This window comes from Rana temporaria, chromosome 3, assembly GCF_905171775.1.
Source record: "Rana temporaria chromosome 3, aRanTem1.1, whole genome shotgun sequence".
Classification (NCBI taxonomy): Eukaryota; Metazoa; Chordata; class Amphibia; order Anura; family Ranidae; genus Rana; species Rana temporaria.
In genome coordinates this window covers 354,833,682-354,850,453 of record NC_053491.1, presented here as the reverse complement: position 1 = coordinate 354,850,453, position 16,772 = coordinate 354,833,682, and the positions used below count along the sequence as shown (strand labels likewise).

Sequence of the window (16,772 nt, the reverse complement as noted above, 5' to 3'; positions counted from 1 at the left end):
TCCTGCACCTGACTTGCATGTCAAACACAGGTTAGTAGAATCTAAATGACATCAATGAAGTGGTGTAGCTGATAGATTAGAGACCAAGTTTGGCCTACTTTGCGTTGCATTTCTACGGAGACAGCAGGTAATATTAAAGTGGATGTAAACCCGATTCATGAAATTTGAGCTGGGAACATATATCTGCAGTGTTTTGTTATCTTTTTTCAAAGAGCCAAGTCTTATAGCTCTCTTCTGAATGGTTCCTCTGTTATGAGCCTAATTCCGCGTACACACGATAATTTTTCGGCAAGAAAAAAAACGATGTTTTTCAGCATGTAGAAAAAACGAAGTTTTTCCAACTTCATCAATAAAACGACGTTGCCCACACACCATCGTTTTAAAAAAATGCTCTAGCAAAGCGCGGTGACGTACAACACGTACAACGGCACTCTAAAGGGGAAGTTCCATGCGGATGACGCCACCCTTGGGGCTGCTTTAGCTGATCCATGTTAGTAAAAGACGATTCACGCTTTTCTGTCTATTACGGCGTGATGTATGTGCTTACTCCATTACGAATGGTAGTTTTACCAGAACGAGCGCTCCCGTCTTATAACTTGCTTTTGAGCATGCGTGGGTTTTTAACGTCGTTTTAGCCCACACACGATCATTTTTTACAACCCGAAAAACGACATTGTTTAAAACGTTGTTAAAAAATGCAGCATGTTCGAAAAAATAAATTTGTCGTTTTTCAGAACCTGAAAAATTATGTGAAGCCCACACACAATCATTTTAAATGACATTTTTTAAAAACAAAGTTTTTTTCATGCCGAAAAATGATCGCGTGTATAAGAACTCCTGACATATTTTCTTGTTCAAAGTACACAGAGTAACATTGTCAACATTTCAGGTTGAGTCAGTAAGGGAATACAATGGTACATCTCAATTACAATGGGTACAAACGTGACATCAGGGATTTCTGAGCACAGATAACTTGAGGACAATGCAGACATACTAGAACGTTTGTACAACGGGAACTATTGTGAACATTGGATGTAGGTACAACTAGATCCAAGAAGGCAATGAGAACGACTCGATTCCAAAAATAGTGCAAAACAACAGTATGTACTCTGTGAGTTCAAAACTAAAGAAATATAAACTAAATAAGGGCGGTAAAACACAGCACCGCCCACAGATATAAAGTAACACTTTTTAGTAGTACTACAGGGGCCAGAGAGCCCCAAGAAGTAAGGACAGAGAGAAAGAGAGAAGAGGAGGAAAATTAGAAATGAAGTCAGGGAGAAGGAAGAGAAAGTAGGGAGGGGGATTGTCGGCGTGGGCGCGTGAACCCGCAAGGGGTCGTAACGTAACAGCAAGGTAATGACCTTCTATTCATGGCGAAGATAAGGTGACTTCAAACTCAGGGGGGAGGAAATTCTCCACCCAGGGAGACCATATTTTGTCGTGCCGAGAAACCCGGTCCAGGATAATCGCTTCGGTCTTACTATGGATCATTGCTTGGGTCACTCTGTGCTTTACTTCGGTTATGTGGAGTTTAGGGGACTTCCAGGCCTTGGCTATGGTCTGTTTAGCGGCCGTGGTCAGTTGAAGGAGGAGGCGGACCTGGGCCTTAGTGTAATCACCTTCAATGTGATTCAGCAGAGCTAAAGATGGGTCAGGGGGAAGGTTAGCGCGTAATAGGGTGGAGGCCATACAAAATATAGTTTTCCAGAACTGTTGCACAACAGGACACGTCCACCAAATATGTACGTGAGTACCTCTTTCTCCACAACCTCGGAAACAGACGGCCGGGTAAGAAGGGGAAAATTTTGCTATCCTAGCTGGGACTAGGTACCAACGCATGAGCACCTTATAGTTGGCCTCTAAAGCTATCACATTTTGAGTAGAAGTTTTAGTGTTGGCCCAAATATCCATCCAGTCCTCCGGTTCTAACGTTACTTGTAGGTCTTTGGACCACTGTACAGCATACAGAGGGAGTGCAGATGGTGGGGCAGTAAGGTGACTGTAGATACGTGATATAATACCTGGGGCATGTGGATCTGATGTACAAATATTTTCATAAAAGGACATACTATCAAGAGATGATTGGACACCTATCGTCGTCCGAATGAAGTGGGTTATTTGTAGATAGCGGAAGTGTTCAACAGAGGGTAGCTTAACTTGGGCCTGGAGTTCCGGGAAAGTCTTGAGGGCCGTCTTTCCCACCATATCACAGATTCTATATATCCCTGCTTGAGACCATAGCCGAAAAGATTCCGGTTCAGCAAAGGCCGGATAGAAAGATGGATGGCCAAGAAATGAGAGTAAGGGGGTATGGGAGGAGACCAGTCGGAAAGGGATACGTAAGGTGTCCCAAATTTTAAGTGAATGGCGTGTAACCGGATTCGTAATAGAGGTGCGGGCCACTGGGGGTAACCATAATAGGTTATAGACCAATAAGGGTGAAATATCAATGGCCTCCAAACTGACCCATAAAGGGATTTCAGCAGAGGCATGGAGCAAAGTGATCTGGGCCAGCTGGGAGGCCTGATAGTAGCGGAGGAAATTGGGGATCCCAAGACCTCCATTGAGTCTATTACGGAGAAGAATAGACCTAGATACCCTAGGTTTAGTAGGCCCCCACACATATTTAAACACTCGGGACTGAATAACCCGGTGAAAGTAGGAGGGGACTGCTATTGGTAGCACTCTGTACAGGTACAGTAACTTGGGTAGTAGAGACATCTTAACAGCAGCCACTCGTCCAAGCCAGGAGACACATAAAGGTTTCCAAGAGTCTAACAGGGACGATAGGTGCGACAGCATAGGGAGATAATTAGATCGGAAAAGAGAAGCCGGGTCACCCGTGAGTTTGATGCCTAGGTATGGTAGGGAGGCGGTAGACCAGGCGAAGGGGAAATATTCCTGGAGATGAGTTACTTCTTCCGCAGGAAGAGACACATTGAGAGCCCGTGACTTGGATTGATTAACTTCCAGACCTGAAATTTTAGCGAATTTATCGAGAATTTGCATTAATTTTGGAAGGGTGAAACGGGGGGAGGTCACAAATAGGAGTGCATCGTCTGCAAATAGGCATATCTTGTGGGTTGTGGAGGCAATTTCTAACCCCCTGATCTCAGGGCTGTTCCTAATCAGTGCAGCTAGGGGTTCTATCACTAAAGCAAACTGACATATTTTCTTACTTTTTAGACAAAAGCAGCCTGAATCTTTTGTCAAAGGAGTTTGCATAAATAGATTAGCAGAGAGCAGCTCCTTTTACAAAACAGCTCTGAGATTCTCTGCCTATGATGAGAGGGGGTGTGTGCCTTTCCTCCAATCAGCAATGCTAGCTATCTTGGCTGTATGCCCAGACTTTACACTCTGTAGGGAGATTTGGTTAATCTCTGTGTATCATCTAAGGCTGTTCACTTCACTGGGGGGTTTACATCCACTTTAAGGTACATTTGGATTGCAAACAAAACAGGTCAAACAAAGCTTTGCTTGTCAAACTCTGCATTCAAAAACATGCATTTGAGCAGCTATGTGTTTGAATGGAAAAGGCTAGCTTTGATATGAACACTTATCTACACCAGCCCTAACCAAATTACACCAGTGTGCACTACCTTCTTTAACCAGTTGGTGGTGTCACTATGTAGTTTTCCCTCATCATTTAAAAAATGATCTCATACATATGACTAAAAAAGGAGAGACCAAGAAATTGTAATATTTTTATCGTGTATATCCAATAAACCAGTGTCATCATTTTCTGAATTTGCAAAAGAAACATTATTTCAAGAACCGTGTATTGTTATCTTCAAGACGTGACTTTGGAATTCTCAGAACTGGAGTTAATCCTTGCATGACTCCAGCTTCAGATACATTATTAGCAGCCTCTATCTTGTAGCAGCCTATAGCATAATGCAGCCCATTCTGCCCTGCCTTTCACTTTCTGGTAGATTCCTGATAATACGTGGATTGTCTGAACTCATCTGCTGGCTTTAATAGATGTTTTTTTGGGAAACAGCAGGTTTCTACTAATCTTAATTAACTCTTACTCACTGTGTGCCAAAAACAGCCAGATTCATTTTGCAGAGGCAGAAGAAAGAGGTTTGCACGATTTTATCCCTGGCAGGGGATGCTGCAGTGGATTTCTGAGACTCTTGTCCTCCTTTATTCCTGCATGAAGAAGATAAAGATTTGCAATGTCACACTGTCCTGATGTCTGGTCCTCGGGGTGTAGGGAAATGAGCAATCTGCACATCTACATGTGTAAGATAAGAAGATAGGATAGATAGATAGATAGATAGATAGATAGATAGATAGATAGATAGATAGATAGATAGATATGGGAAAGACTAATTGCTAGAGATAGAAAGATATATAGATAAATACAAACAGTAGATAGATAATATAATAATTGATAGCGATCAGGGCCGTTTGAAGAAATTTGGGGGGCCCAAGCAAAATGGGGGCCCCCAAGCACCCCCCCCCCGCATGCAAAGCCTACGTTAGCGCTACACTAAAAAAAATTCCATTCTTACCTCTCCTTCTTCCCTGTAGACTGCCGCTGTAGCGTGGCTGAGCTCCTCTTCCCCCTGCCTCTTCCCCAGTCCCCTATGAGATAGTGCACTTCCTGTCAGTCCGGCCGGGAACAGGAAACTGAATCTCCTGTACCACGCGCGGTACCTGGCCGGACTGACAGGTGGAAGGAAGAGAAGCTTGGCTACATCCTGGGAAGGGGAAGTTGGGGGCCCCATGCCAGCTTGGGGCCCCAAGCAATTGTTTGTTTTGCCTGTCCTGTAGTGACGGGCCTGATAGCAATAGATACTTATATAGATACAGTAGTAGAAAGGTTAGTGGATCGAGGCATTAAATTGAGGTGGGCAAAGCACCAACCCCTGCAGGATAATGTTATAATGTGCTAGTATGCACCGCATACTAGCACATTAGTTGTACTAATGTGAGAATCTGAGGCAAGACTTGAAAATTGCTGTTCACAGACGCTCTCCATCCAATCTGACAGAGCTTGAGCTATTTGGCAAAGAAGGTTGGGCAAAAATGTCCCTCTCTAGATGTACAAAGCTGGTAGAGACATCCCCAAAAAGGCTTGCAGCTATAATTGCAGAGAAAGGGGGTTCTACAAAGTATTGACTCAGGGGGGCTGAATACAAAAGCACGCCACACTTTTCACATATTTATCTGTAAAAAAAAAATTGAAAACCATTCATTATTTTCCTTCCACTTCGCAATTATGTGCCACTTTGTGTTGGTCTATCACATAAAAATCCCAATAGAATACATTTACATTTTTGGTTGTAGCATGACAAAATGTGGAACATTTTAAGGGGTATGAATACTTTTTCAAGGCCCTGTATGTAAGACAGTGTATCGGCAAACATTTACAGATCACCAGATGTTTTATGTGCAACTGGTATTTCTTCCAAATCCAGTCGCACTCTTTACGTACATCTCAATATTTTGTCAGCCCTTGCCCATAATCCTACTATTTAAAGCTGATCCCCTGGATCAAAAGTTTTCATTAAAAAACCTATTATTCCCCTGCCATACCTCTATTACCTTGTAACAGTAGCCGTAACATCATCACTATGCTGTACATCTCCTGTGCGGATAGCAGAGCTGTGGGACGGACCCAGTAACTCCACCCAATACAAGCTGCCTGCAGAAAACCACAGGAGTGGGCGGATACAAAACCAGTCACCCTACACAAGGAGAGAGAGCAGCAGTGACCGGTCTGTATTACAGGAAGTCCTGCCTTTGCACTCTAATGCCACGTACACACGATCGGACATTTTGACATCAAAACCGTGGCTTTTTTCCCCAGACAGAATGTTGGCTCAATCTTGTCACACAAATGTTGTCGGAAATTGCGAAAGTCAAGAACGCGGTGACGTACAACACTACGTCGAGCCAAGAAGAAATACATGTAATGATTCCGAGCATGTGTGGTGACCGGGGAGGGTGAGCCCCACGGCCACACACATGCGCTTGATGGTTAGCTACTTGGTTCTTGGGGCTAGGAGCCCAGGGTCAGGTGGTATTAACCCTTAGTGAGGGCCAGATGGTATTAACCCTCTCTGTCACGTGACGCCACTGTAGTCTTGGAATACCCCGGGAAACTACAGCTCCGGGGGCCTCCGTATCCACGCTAGTTAGGATGGTAATAACACAGTCCACAACAGGGGTTAAAACAACAAAGGCTTTACTGGCATGAAGGCAGGTGTCAAAATCTTCACAGCGTTTAAACAGAGTGTCAAAATGTTCTGCAGGCAGTCTCTAGAAGGTCACACAGCTGATAATGCTTGAGCTTGGCTGATCATATATATACTCGGCTGCTGAGGCCGGATTAGTAATTCAGGGCCTATGCTTAACTAGGCTGAAAAATAAATACACTTACTGAAGTGTCGGTAGACTTGAGGCTTTTCGCCGGAATAACGGATTGATCCGATAAATGAGCTGAAGTACTGGTCCTGTAATGTTTAGGAATACTCCACTCTTTGCTGTATTTTCTCCTGAACTGGAGGCTTCTGGCCTACACTGCTTCTCTGACTGTGTTTTGCTCTGCTCTGCCAGGAACTGTGTGTAGTCTAGACTGGCTTAAACAGGAAGTACAATCCCTTATAAGGGCCTGATGAGACTCAAGCCCATTGGTTGAGAGCTGTGGATCATAGAGACTGACCTGTAGTATAACACAACACAATAAGGTCTTGTCTAGCACTTAGTCCTCCCGACTCTAATACACTCTGACTGAACATGAGCTGGTAATACACTCTGACTGAACATGAGATGGCTGACTAAACCTCTTAAAGCTATACACACCTAATAAACGTATTATCAACCATAACAGTATAAATCACATCATAACTAGCTGAGTCCCTGCAGGGGAGACCCCACAAGCCGAGGGCCTCAATCTGACAGGGCCTACAGCAAATACCTGTACTGGGACACCACACATGCGTCAAATTGATTCCGAGCATGCGTAGAATTATTGTGCGTTGAATTGTGTACACACGGTCGGAACTTTTGTTGTTGGAAAATTTGAGAACCAGCTCTCAAATTTTTGTTGGCGGAAATTCCGACAGCAAATGTCCGATGGAGTATACACACGGTCGGATTTTCCAAGAACAAGCTCACATCGAACATTTGTTGTCGGAAATAACACGCGGCATAAGAATCAAGTAAGAACACACATACCTCTTTAGACAATATTTATTTGGTGGGAGTTCAGTTTTAATGTGCATCACCCTGTTGGCAGCTGAGGCTTCCTAATCACACGGTGGGATGGTAATGGCGGAGAAGGGCTGGCATTTGGAATTATTTCTTTGTAATATTGCAGTGAACATGTTTTCAGTTGATAGACAGGCATTCTCCAATTTTTTTGCAGGGGCATGTGAAAGGGATAATCAAAACCAGGTCATGTGGGGTACTGGTATGACATCAACACAGCTGCAGCATGCCTATCTTCTCTTATATTCTTACACATCTATAGATCCCCAATTGTAGAGCCGGTTAGACTGCAGTGTGAACATTAAACAACATTTCTTTCTCAGATTACACAGCCTGGCCTTCAAATGACTTATGCAGTTCATTTTCTGGTGCCTGCAAATCCTGGCATAATGATAGGGGTGCCCTCTAGTGGTTACAAATCTCCATATGAAAAATGATTATGAAAATTAGGATAAAGTATGTAATACAGTATTAGAAAAACGTTTCAAAATTGAGTTGCTTTTAAATTATAATTAAAACATTCCAAAATGATAGTATAAGGAAGATCCACTGCCATTTCCTTTTAATTAAAGGACACCTTTACTGAGAAATATATGTACAGAGCACTCGCTCTGAAATATTAGTTCCCTGGCTGACACAATGATCTATTGGTTTCCATACATTTTGAACGTTATACCTGGATGAAGTATGGGAGTATGGGAGTACTTTTTCCAGTAATGTAGCTAGATACAGCCAGGCAAAAAGCATTTCCAGAAGGGGGACAGCAGTGGTAGCCTCTGAAATTCCCTCGCCAGCAGTTTTTTTCTATGTGCGTGTTTTTTTTGTTTTTTTTGGAAGGCCTGAAATCATTTTTCAGTTCAGCCTATTTAAATTATATGGAAGAGTCCTGGGGCCATCATACAGAATTCTGAGATTTAAAGTCAGAATTCTGAGATTTAAAGTCAGAATTCTGAGTTTCAAAGTCAGAATTCTGAGTTTCAAAGTCAGAATTCTGAGATTTAAAGTCAGAATTCTGAGATTTAAAGACAGAATTCTGAGATTTAAAGACAGAATTCTGAGATTTAAAGTCAGAATTCTGAGATTTAAAGTCAGAATTCTGGGATTCAAAGTCAGAATTCTGAGTTTCAAAGTCAGAATTCTGAGATTCAATGTCAGAATCCTGAGATTAAATCTCAGAATTCTGAGTTTATAAATATAGTAGTCTCTATTAGGGGGATTTTAGGAGTAATTATGTAGTAACACCCACAGATCATCATTCTGCAGACATACATGTCTTCTGAAGTACAATCCCACCCAGATGATTTTTTCTATGAATATTCTCCCTGTAATAAAAAAAAGTTCCACTTACCCTTTCCACATTCCAGCGTTGTCTCTGGCATAAACACGCAGGCTAGGTCTACACTGCTCCAGGACTCTTGGAAGGATGCCCACCACTGGAGGATAAGGATGAAGCTGCAGTGAGGCCACTGAACCAGCAAGAAGACTCCAAAAAAAAGTATAAAAAGAAAATACCAGGATGGGCTTTGGAGGGGTGAGAAGGTGGGCTTTAGGGGAGTGGGTAAATCGTGGACTTTTAGGCTGCATTCACACCTAGGCGTTGGCGTTACCAGGCGTTTTTACGCGCGTTTTTTTCGCGCGTTTTGGTGCGCGTTTGCGCGCGTTTGTGCGCGTTTGCGCGCGTTTGAGCAGAGCGACGTCCAGCGTTTTTTTTTTTTTTTTTGACCAATAGTAAAATAGATCACCTCTGTCATCATTTGTTGCTATGTGAAAGGTTTTTTTTTCCTCTTCCTGGGTGATAATTCCTCTTCCGGGTCATCCTTGTGCTTCTGACTCCATTGTGAAAATGAGTGATGACGAGATGGCTTTGTTCATGGCAGCAGCCACTGCTAGCCAATATCTTGTAAACGAGAGGCAGAGAAAAAGGAAGAGGCAACGCAGATTTTGGATACACCCCGTCATTGCTGATCGGGAAGAAAGAGGGCAATTTTGGGTGATGTACCAAGACCTCCGTGACCATGAAGACAAATTTCTGGACTACACCAGAATGTCCATAAAAAGGTTAGTAAAAAATGATCTGGAATCATTTATTTTTTACATTGTACCATTTGGGTTGCCACCTTTTCTTCAAGTCAAACATGTACACTTCTGCGGTGCACAACTATTTTTTTTAATACTATGAACTATACATATATTTTGTTAGTATTTTACATTTCTAATCATATGAATATAATAAAAATAGTCCCCTTTCCATTGCAGTCCACAGAGTTCCCCCTTTACATTAGAGTCCACAGAGTTCCCCCTTTACATTAGAGTCCACAAAGTTCCCCCTTTACATTACAGTGCACAGAGTCCCCCTTTACATTACAGTGCACAGAGTCCCCCTTTACATTACAGTGCACAGAGTCCCCCTTTACATTACAGTGCACAGAATCCCCCTTTACATTACAGTGCACAGAGTCCCCCTTTACATCACAGTCACCCTTTTGCATCTCAACTCCCAGATTTCCCTTTCACTGTATGGGTTAACCAACATAATCTGATTGAAGCGAGACCTCAAGATACTCAGACATAAGGGATGCTCTGTGAACCATGATCTAAGGGGGAAACCGAGATCTCTGATGTACGGAGAGGACTCCAATGTGAGAACTCTGATTTTTCCTAGTGTACTCACCAAGAGGCAGGATAGAGAAAGGGGGTGGGTGCTTCTGTTAGACAGCGATGGAGGGTGAGCTCACTCACCCCTTGGCAGATAGCACATCTCATCCTGGTATATCTGTGGCTGCTGGGTTGTAAGTTTTCATCCCCTGCAGCCATTAACCCTGCCGGAAATCCATATTCTGGTCAGAAAAATCTGTCAGAGTGTCAGGCAGTCTGAAACCCAGACACATGATTCCAAACCCGAACTGTTCTGGCGAATCCCGGAAAGGTGGCAACCCTAGTACCAATCCATTGCCAATTTTAAATTTCATTTTCCTTTACAGCTTTGATGAGTTGCTGGAATTGTTGATCAACAGATTGCAGAGGATGGACACCTACTTCCGCAACTGTATCCCCCCTGTGGAGCGACTTATCATAACACTGAGGTAATTTTTATTTAGCGCTTTGAATGTAATACACTCTATTATATATATATATATATATATATATATATATATGTGTAATAAAAACCAAACAAAAATTCTGTAGGAACAAAATTATTTTAATATTTTAATCAACCAAAACATTGGGTCTTTTTTTTTTTATTAGGAAAATATACACAAAGTGCACAAATACACAAAATATACAAAAATGTTTTATACATAATCCTTATTTACAATTGCTGTAAATTTGGGGAGGAGTCCTCTTCCCCGTGCGGTGACATGGCGACCGACAGTGCGTGGGCAAAAGGGGGCCAAGTGGAGGTGGTGCTGTCTTCCCCTGACCAATTGGAAGGTGGTGTTGCTTGTGGTGGTGGTGGTGTTCGTGTTGGGGCATTCCTGAAAGTCGATTGTCTCGGTCGATGTGGGTAATGTGATGTAGGTGTAGTCGTTAACGCAGGGTAAGTAGAAGGTGGTGGGTGGTAAGAAGAAAGTGTTGTAGGAGGCAGAGTACTGTATGTGACAGGTGGTGTTGAGAGATGAGGAAAAGGAGAATGAGGGTGGTAAGAAGAAGGTTGTGTATAAGGAAAAGGATTCAGAGAAGTGTGAGTGGAAGGTGTTGGCACAGGAGGTAAATGAGATAGAGTGGTGGTGAAAGGATGGTGCGCAGAAGTCGGTGGTGGTGTTGGTCGAGGAGGTTGGTCGGAAAGCTGTGGTCCTGTCCAAAGGGTAACGGGTGGTGGGGAGAAATGGGTCGTGGGTGGTGTTGGGACATGCTCGGTCCGTTTATTGGCATATGGGCCATAGGGTGGTGGTGGTTCGGATAAATCGTCAGCTTCTGTCGGGGGTATAAATGTCGAGATGTATCTAGCCGTACAGGACAGCACCACCGCTTGCAGATTTGGGGGAACTTTGTCGATTAGTTCCCCCAGACATTTTGCTACATTTTGCCCATACGATCTATTGCTCATCCGGTCAGACATGTTGGTCATAATGTCCAACATACGATCCAGGGCTGGATCCGGAGCAGGAGCCCTCCTACGCAGAGCACGCGGAGGTCCAATATGCGCAATGTTAACTGGGGGCTGCTCTGCAAGTGGTCTTGTTGCATTAGCATTTGATGCCTCGGAGTGCTGCGGTTCCGGCTCCAGAGTAGCCATCGCTTGATCCCCCGATGCCACGCTCTCTCTGTCCCCTCTCTCTGCCACGCTCTCTCTGTCCCCTCTCTCTGCCACGCTCTCTCTGTCTACTACAGCTGTGGCAGCCTCGTCCCAGCAGCTTTCAGTACTGAAAAAAGAAATCATGTATTCAAAAATAATTTTAAAACATTTGGTTTACCGAGCAAAGTACAGATAATGGTTTACCTCCCCAAATCCAGCACCGGTCTCAGAAACTCCAATTCCTTTGCATGAACGTATTCTCTCACCGAACATGCTCCACTCCCACTTCGGCGCTGCTCCCGCTGTGCCTTCAGCTGGCGAGCGTAGGCGTCCCTTATACTCTTCCATCTGAGTTTTAGAATTTTCACTGTAAAAAATAAAATAAAATAATATATATTATTTTCTTTGTAGGTATCTATCAACTGGACAATCGATTGCAAGTCTGCATTACTCGTTTCGTATTGGAAGATCTACTGCCAGTTATATAATTCGGGACACCTGCAGTGCCATTTGGGAAGTCCTGAAACCCATTGTGTTTAAAAAACCGGCAGCAGAGGACTGGGAAAAAATTTCCCAAGTATTCTGGGAACGCTGTAACTTTCCGAATTGTCTGGGAGCGATCGATGGGAAACACATCAGAATTGTTAAGCCCATGGCTAGTGGGAGCCAGTATTTCAATTATAAGAAATACTTTTCATTCGTCTTAATGGCTGTGGCTGATGCCAATTATTGCTTTACCTACATTGACATTGGTTCCTATGGAAGTAGTGCAGACTCTGCGATTTTTGGGAACTCCTCTTTTGGGCAATTACTTCGAACAGATGGTCTGGACCTTCCACAAAATAGTCCACTCCCGGGCACAAACGGCCCTCCCCTACCAAGTGTCTTTGTGGGTGATGAGGCTTTTGCTCTGAACACACACCTACTTCGGCCTTATTCAGGACATAATCTGAACGAAGACAAACGCATATTCAACTACCGGCTTAGCAGAGCACGCCGCGTAGTTGAGTGTGCTTTTGGAATTTTGGCGAACAAGTGGAGGGTTCTCCACACACCGATTGTGCTCAACATGCAAAATGCCATTAGTGCTGTAGAAGCGGCGTGTGCCTTGCACAATTTTGTCAGGCAGCGCGATGGTCTAGATTACGAGGAGCCAGTCCATGAGACTCTGGAAAGAGCTCATTGGACTGGTGTACGTGGGAACACACAGGGGACACATGTCCGTGAACAGTATGCGGCATACTTTGTCTCTCCTGAAGGGCAGGTCCCTTGGCAGCTCAATTCCATTTAATTTATTGAACTTTTCAGCTTTTGACACGCTTATTTTGTGAAATATATTCTTTACTATGCTGTTTTGTGGAAAAAAAATAAAAAATGATTCATGTTTTAAGAAGTCTCATTCTAATTTTATTTTGATACAGTTTTATCATTGGGTTCAATAGCCCTATGATATTGTGTGCCATTTTATATTAGTGACATTCTATCTATTGTAAACTTAGTTTATGTATTTATTCTGTGGTCTAATAAAGGGCCTGTAAGTGACCGCCTAGACGTGGGTTGGGGGTCCGATCAGGACCCCCAGGGTACATCCGGGGGTTAAGTGGCTCTATATGTGTCCCCCTGCGTGTCACTTTCTCCTCCTGTGTAAACACAGGAAGAGGGAAGTGATGACACTGACACCAGTACACGTAGGCACAATCCCCTTTTGGATCTCCAATCCACTCCCCCATCCCCTTGTCACAGTATCAATGAATGCAGTGAACATATATTTACTGATCACTGCAGGCAGAGTGTAGGTCCTGTGTAGCCCCCGTCCCCACCTGACGCTGTAGTCGCTAGGTCGATTGAATTTTTTAATTTTTTTAGATTAAAGATGTGTAAAATAATATTTTTTTTGAAAAATGTCACTAAATTTTTGGATTATTAAAAATCACAGAGGGGATCAAATATCACCATTAATAAGCTCTATTTGTGGGAAGAAGAGAACGCAATTTATGTTTATAAGCCATGTCGCATGACCGCACAATAGTCATATTTGTAAAGACACATTTTTAAACTTAACAGCATATTGGTACGGTAATAAATGCCTACTGTAACGACAAACAATCATTCCATTATTTCATTAGTGGCATTTTGTATTTCTGTTATGTTTTTTGATAGAGTTTACCTTTGCTATCATGGGACTTATTTATCCGTGCCCAGTTCTCATAGATTTGGCTCCCAATAGAACACCAAGCGTCCCAACGGGTGGTCCTCATTTTGTAGCCCGGTGCCCTGCTGTCATAAAGACAGGGGTGCTCCTTCACCATCCTGATGAAATTTTCAGGCTCCAGCATCGAAAGGGTTCGATCAAATTCGGCCTCCATTGAGAAAAATGTGACTTTTCTTTATTGTAAGTAAAGTAAAATGGTGATTTCACAAGTTCCTGTAAAAAAATATGTCATTTCCTGTTTTGTTTTGGAGCTGTATGGGCGTCAAAACGCGCGTAAAAACGCGCATAAAAACGCTTGCTGTCGCGCGATACGCTCAATTCGCGCGTTTCCCATTACTTTCTATGGTAAAAAAAAACGCGCGGAAACGCCTATGTCGCGCGCTTCGCGCGACAAAAAAAGGTCCGGGACTAGTTTGAGCTTCGCGCGACAGGCGTTCAGGCGTTCAGGCGTTCAGGTGTGAACAGGCACCATAGGAAACAATGTTAAATCTGCCCTCCCGCGTTCGTGAGCAGTGCGTTTCAGGCGTAAAAACGCCTAGGTGTGAATGGGGCCTAATAACTTGACATCTGACTTAAAGTACACATACACCTTTTTATTAACAAAAGATCTTCACTCCCCGTGTGCATCAATGAACCTTGGCCATCGAAGACCCTGTCGCCGGTTCGCTGGTTCTCCTTCCTTGGGCCACTTTTGGTAGTGGCCCAAGAGCCACAAGAGCTGCAGTTTTGGGGTGGCTCTGACCTAGTCATCTGATTATACGCATTGGGAGCTGATCAGCGGGTACTCCGATGTCTGTCAGCACCTGCTAATCCTTCTGTACAGAGGGAGAAAGGCGGACTGTCTATGTAAACAAGGCAGATCGCCGTTCTGTCAGTAGGAAAGGCATGGATCCTGTGTTCCTGAAAAGCAGGCACATGGATCAATGCCTTCCCCTAGTAAAAGCCCCTGCCACAGTACACAAAATCGCTAGCTAGGCACACAGTTAACCCTTTGATCGCCCCTGATGTTAACCCCCTTCCCAGCCAGTGTCAGTGTTTAGCACTGATCACTGTATTATTATCACTGGTCTCCAAAAAGTGTCCGACTGTTTGCCGCAATATTGCAGTCCCGCTATAAGTCGCTGATCACCGCCATTACTAGTAAAAAAATTAAAGAAATTAATGAAACTATCCCATAGTTTGTAGACGCTATAACTTTTGCACAAACCAATCTATATACGTTTATTGGGATTTATTTAGCAAAAATATGTAGCAGAATACATATTGACCTAAACCGATGAAGAAATGTGATTTTTTTATTGGATATATTTTATAGCAGAAGGTAAAATATATATATATATATATATATATATATATATATATATATATATATATATATATATATATATATATATATATATATATTTTTTTTTAAATTGTGGGTCTTTTTTTGTTTATAGCACAAAAAAAAACACAAAAATGCAGAGTTGATCAAATACCACCAAATTAAAGCTTTATTTGTGGGGGAAAGGGACATCAATTTTATTTGGGTACAGCATCACACGACCGCGCGCAGTTGTCAGTAACGCAGTTCTGTATTGCAAAAAATGGCTTGGTCATGAAGGAGGTAAATCTTCCGGAGGGTAAGTGGTTATGGTAAATCGTAACTTTAACAGTTTCACCGAATTAAGTATCCCCACTGAACATTTCTCCTCCCTACAGTTCCGGTGACACCAGTAACAATTGGGATTTCCAGTCGTTATGTTCACCAGGACAGAAAGGCAAATCAACCCAGCAGTCCCATGAGCATCCAGTAGGCGGAGCAGTGACAGAGTGTACAGAACTGCAGGCTCTTAAGTCCACCCACACTCCTGTTTATGATCTGCACAGCAGGAATGTAGGTGGATCACAAGGACAACTACTCTACCATTCACATATTTTATCCAGTAAAATTGTTCCTATATAAGTATTTATATTTCTTATTTTTAGCAGACATTACCCAGTAATAGGGTTTCTGTTGAAAATGAGTAAACCATCTTTCTTGGAAATATCATTGACATGCTGTCTGTTGTAAGGATCTTTTTGGAAGACGCGAGTTAGAGATTCAGGGGGTGGCAGCTTTTTAAATCACACTTGCATCATGTTTGCTATCAATCCTCCACACTATTAAAAATAAAATAAAGTGGGTTTTTTCCAGTGAGCGGTGATTAATAGAGGCTTTGAAGATTTATTTTCTAGATTGTTTTAGGGCGTACATCACATATCATGTTTTCAGTCCTTGGAAAGCCAGATACAGCCTCCGCATTTCCTGATTTATAAAATCACACATGGTATTGTTTTATCACTACATAATTTTTTTTTCTTTTAATGATGATATTAGGCTTAAAGTGAACCTACAATTTACTCATGTGGGGCAAAGCAAAGGGTCCTTAAAGGGCTCATGCACATGGCCACAAAATCTGAACATATGTGCAGGGTTTACTATGGCCCCATGTACACAACTGTGTAAAGATCAGTAAACTTGCACGACATTCCCATCTGTAAAATCAAAATAGAAATATCTGTGTCCATGGTTTTGCATATGGACCATATTTTCCACTGTACACATTTTTGCTAATATTCACATGAGTGCTGCGCAAATATACTCTAGTGGGGTACAAAAACTGTCTGCAGCCTAGCAACGAAGGATGCTAAGCTGACAATAGCCACCTGCATCCTAGCAACAAAGAACACTAGCCTACAATAATTATAATTCCCTGTGTCCTAGCCACAAAGGGTGCCAGGCAACAACAGCTACCTGCGTACTAGCCAAAAAAGAGCCTTAGTGGCAATAGTTACCTGCATCCTAGTAGCGGAGGATACTAGGTGGCAATAGTGGCATGCATCCTAGCAACAAAAAATGCAACACAATAAAGCCGCCTACAGCTTAGCAATGAGGATCACTTGGTGCAAATAGCTGCCTCCATCCTAGCAACGAAGAATGCTAGGTTGCAATAGCCTCTTGCAACTAGGCAGCATAAGCCTCCTGTGTCCTAGCAACAAAGGATGCTAGGTGTATTTAGCTGCCTGTGACATAGCAACCAATAGGCTGCATTAACCCTGTAGACTTGTATGTATACA

At 42.9% G+C, this 16,772-nt stretch overlaps 2 protein-coding genes across 2 annotated transcripts in view; one reads left to right on the top strand and one right to left on the bottom strand.

Annotated features, from left to right (window-relative positions):
* Window positions 1-16,772, top strand: part of BTBD11 (BTB domain containing 11) — a 379,045-nt gene that overhangs the window by 206,471 nt on the left and 155,802 nt on the right. The window lies entirely within an intron of this gene.
* Window positions 10,520-11,862, bottom strand: LOC120932660 (extensin-like). Its single transcript, XM_040345199.1, has 2 exons — window positions 11,666-11,862; window positions 10,520-11,588 (listed from the first exon to the last, which is right to left on the bottom strand). Exon 2 carries the CDS (start codon window positions 11,459-11,461, stop codon window positions 10,535-10,537), a length of 927 nt encoding a protein of 308 aa, XP_040201133.1. The 5' UTR covers window positions 11,462-11,588; window positions 11,666-11,862; the 3' UTR covers window positions 10,520-10,534.

Coding starts and splice junctions, on each gene's coding strand:
- LOC120932660 (XM_040345199.1), bottom strand. CDS start 11,461: ATGGCTACTCTGGAGCCGGAACCGCAGCACTCCGAGGCATCAAATGCT.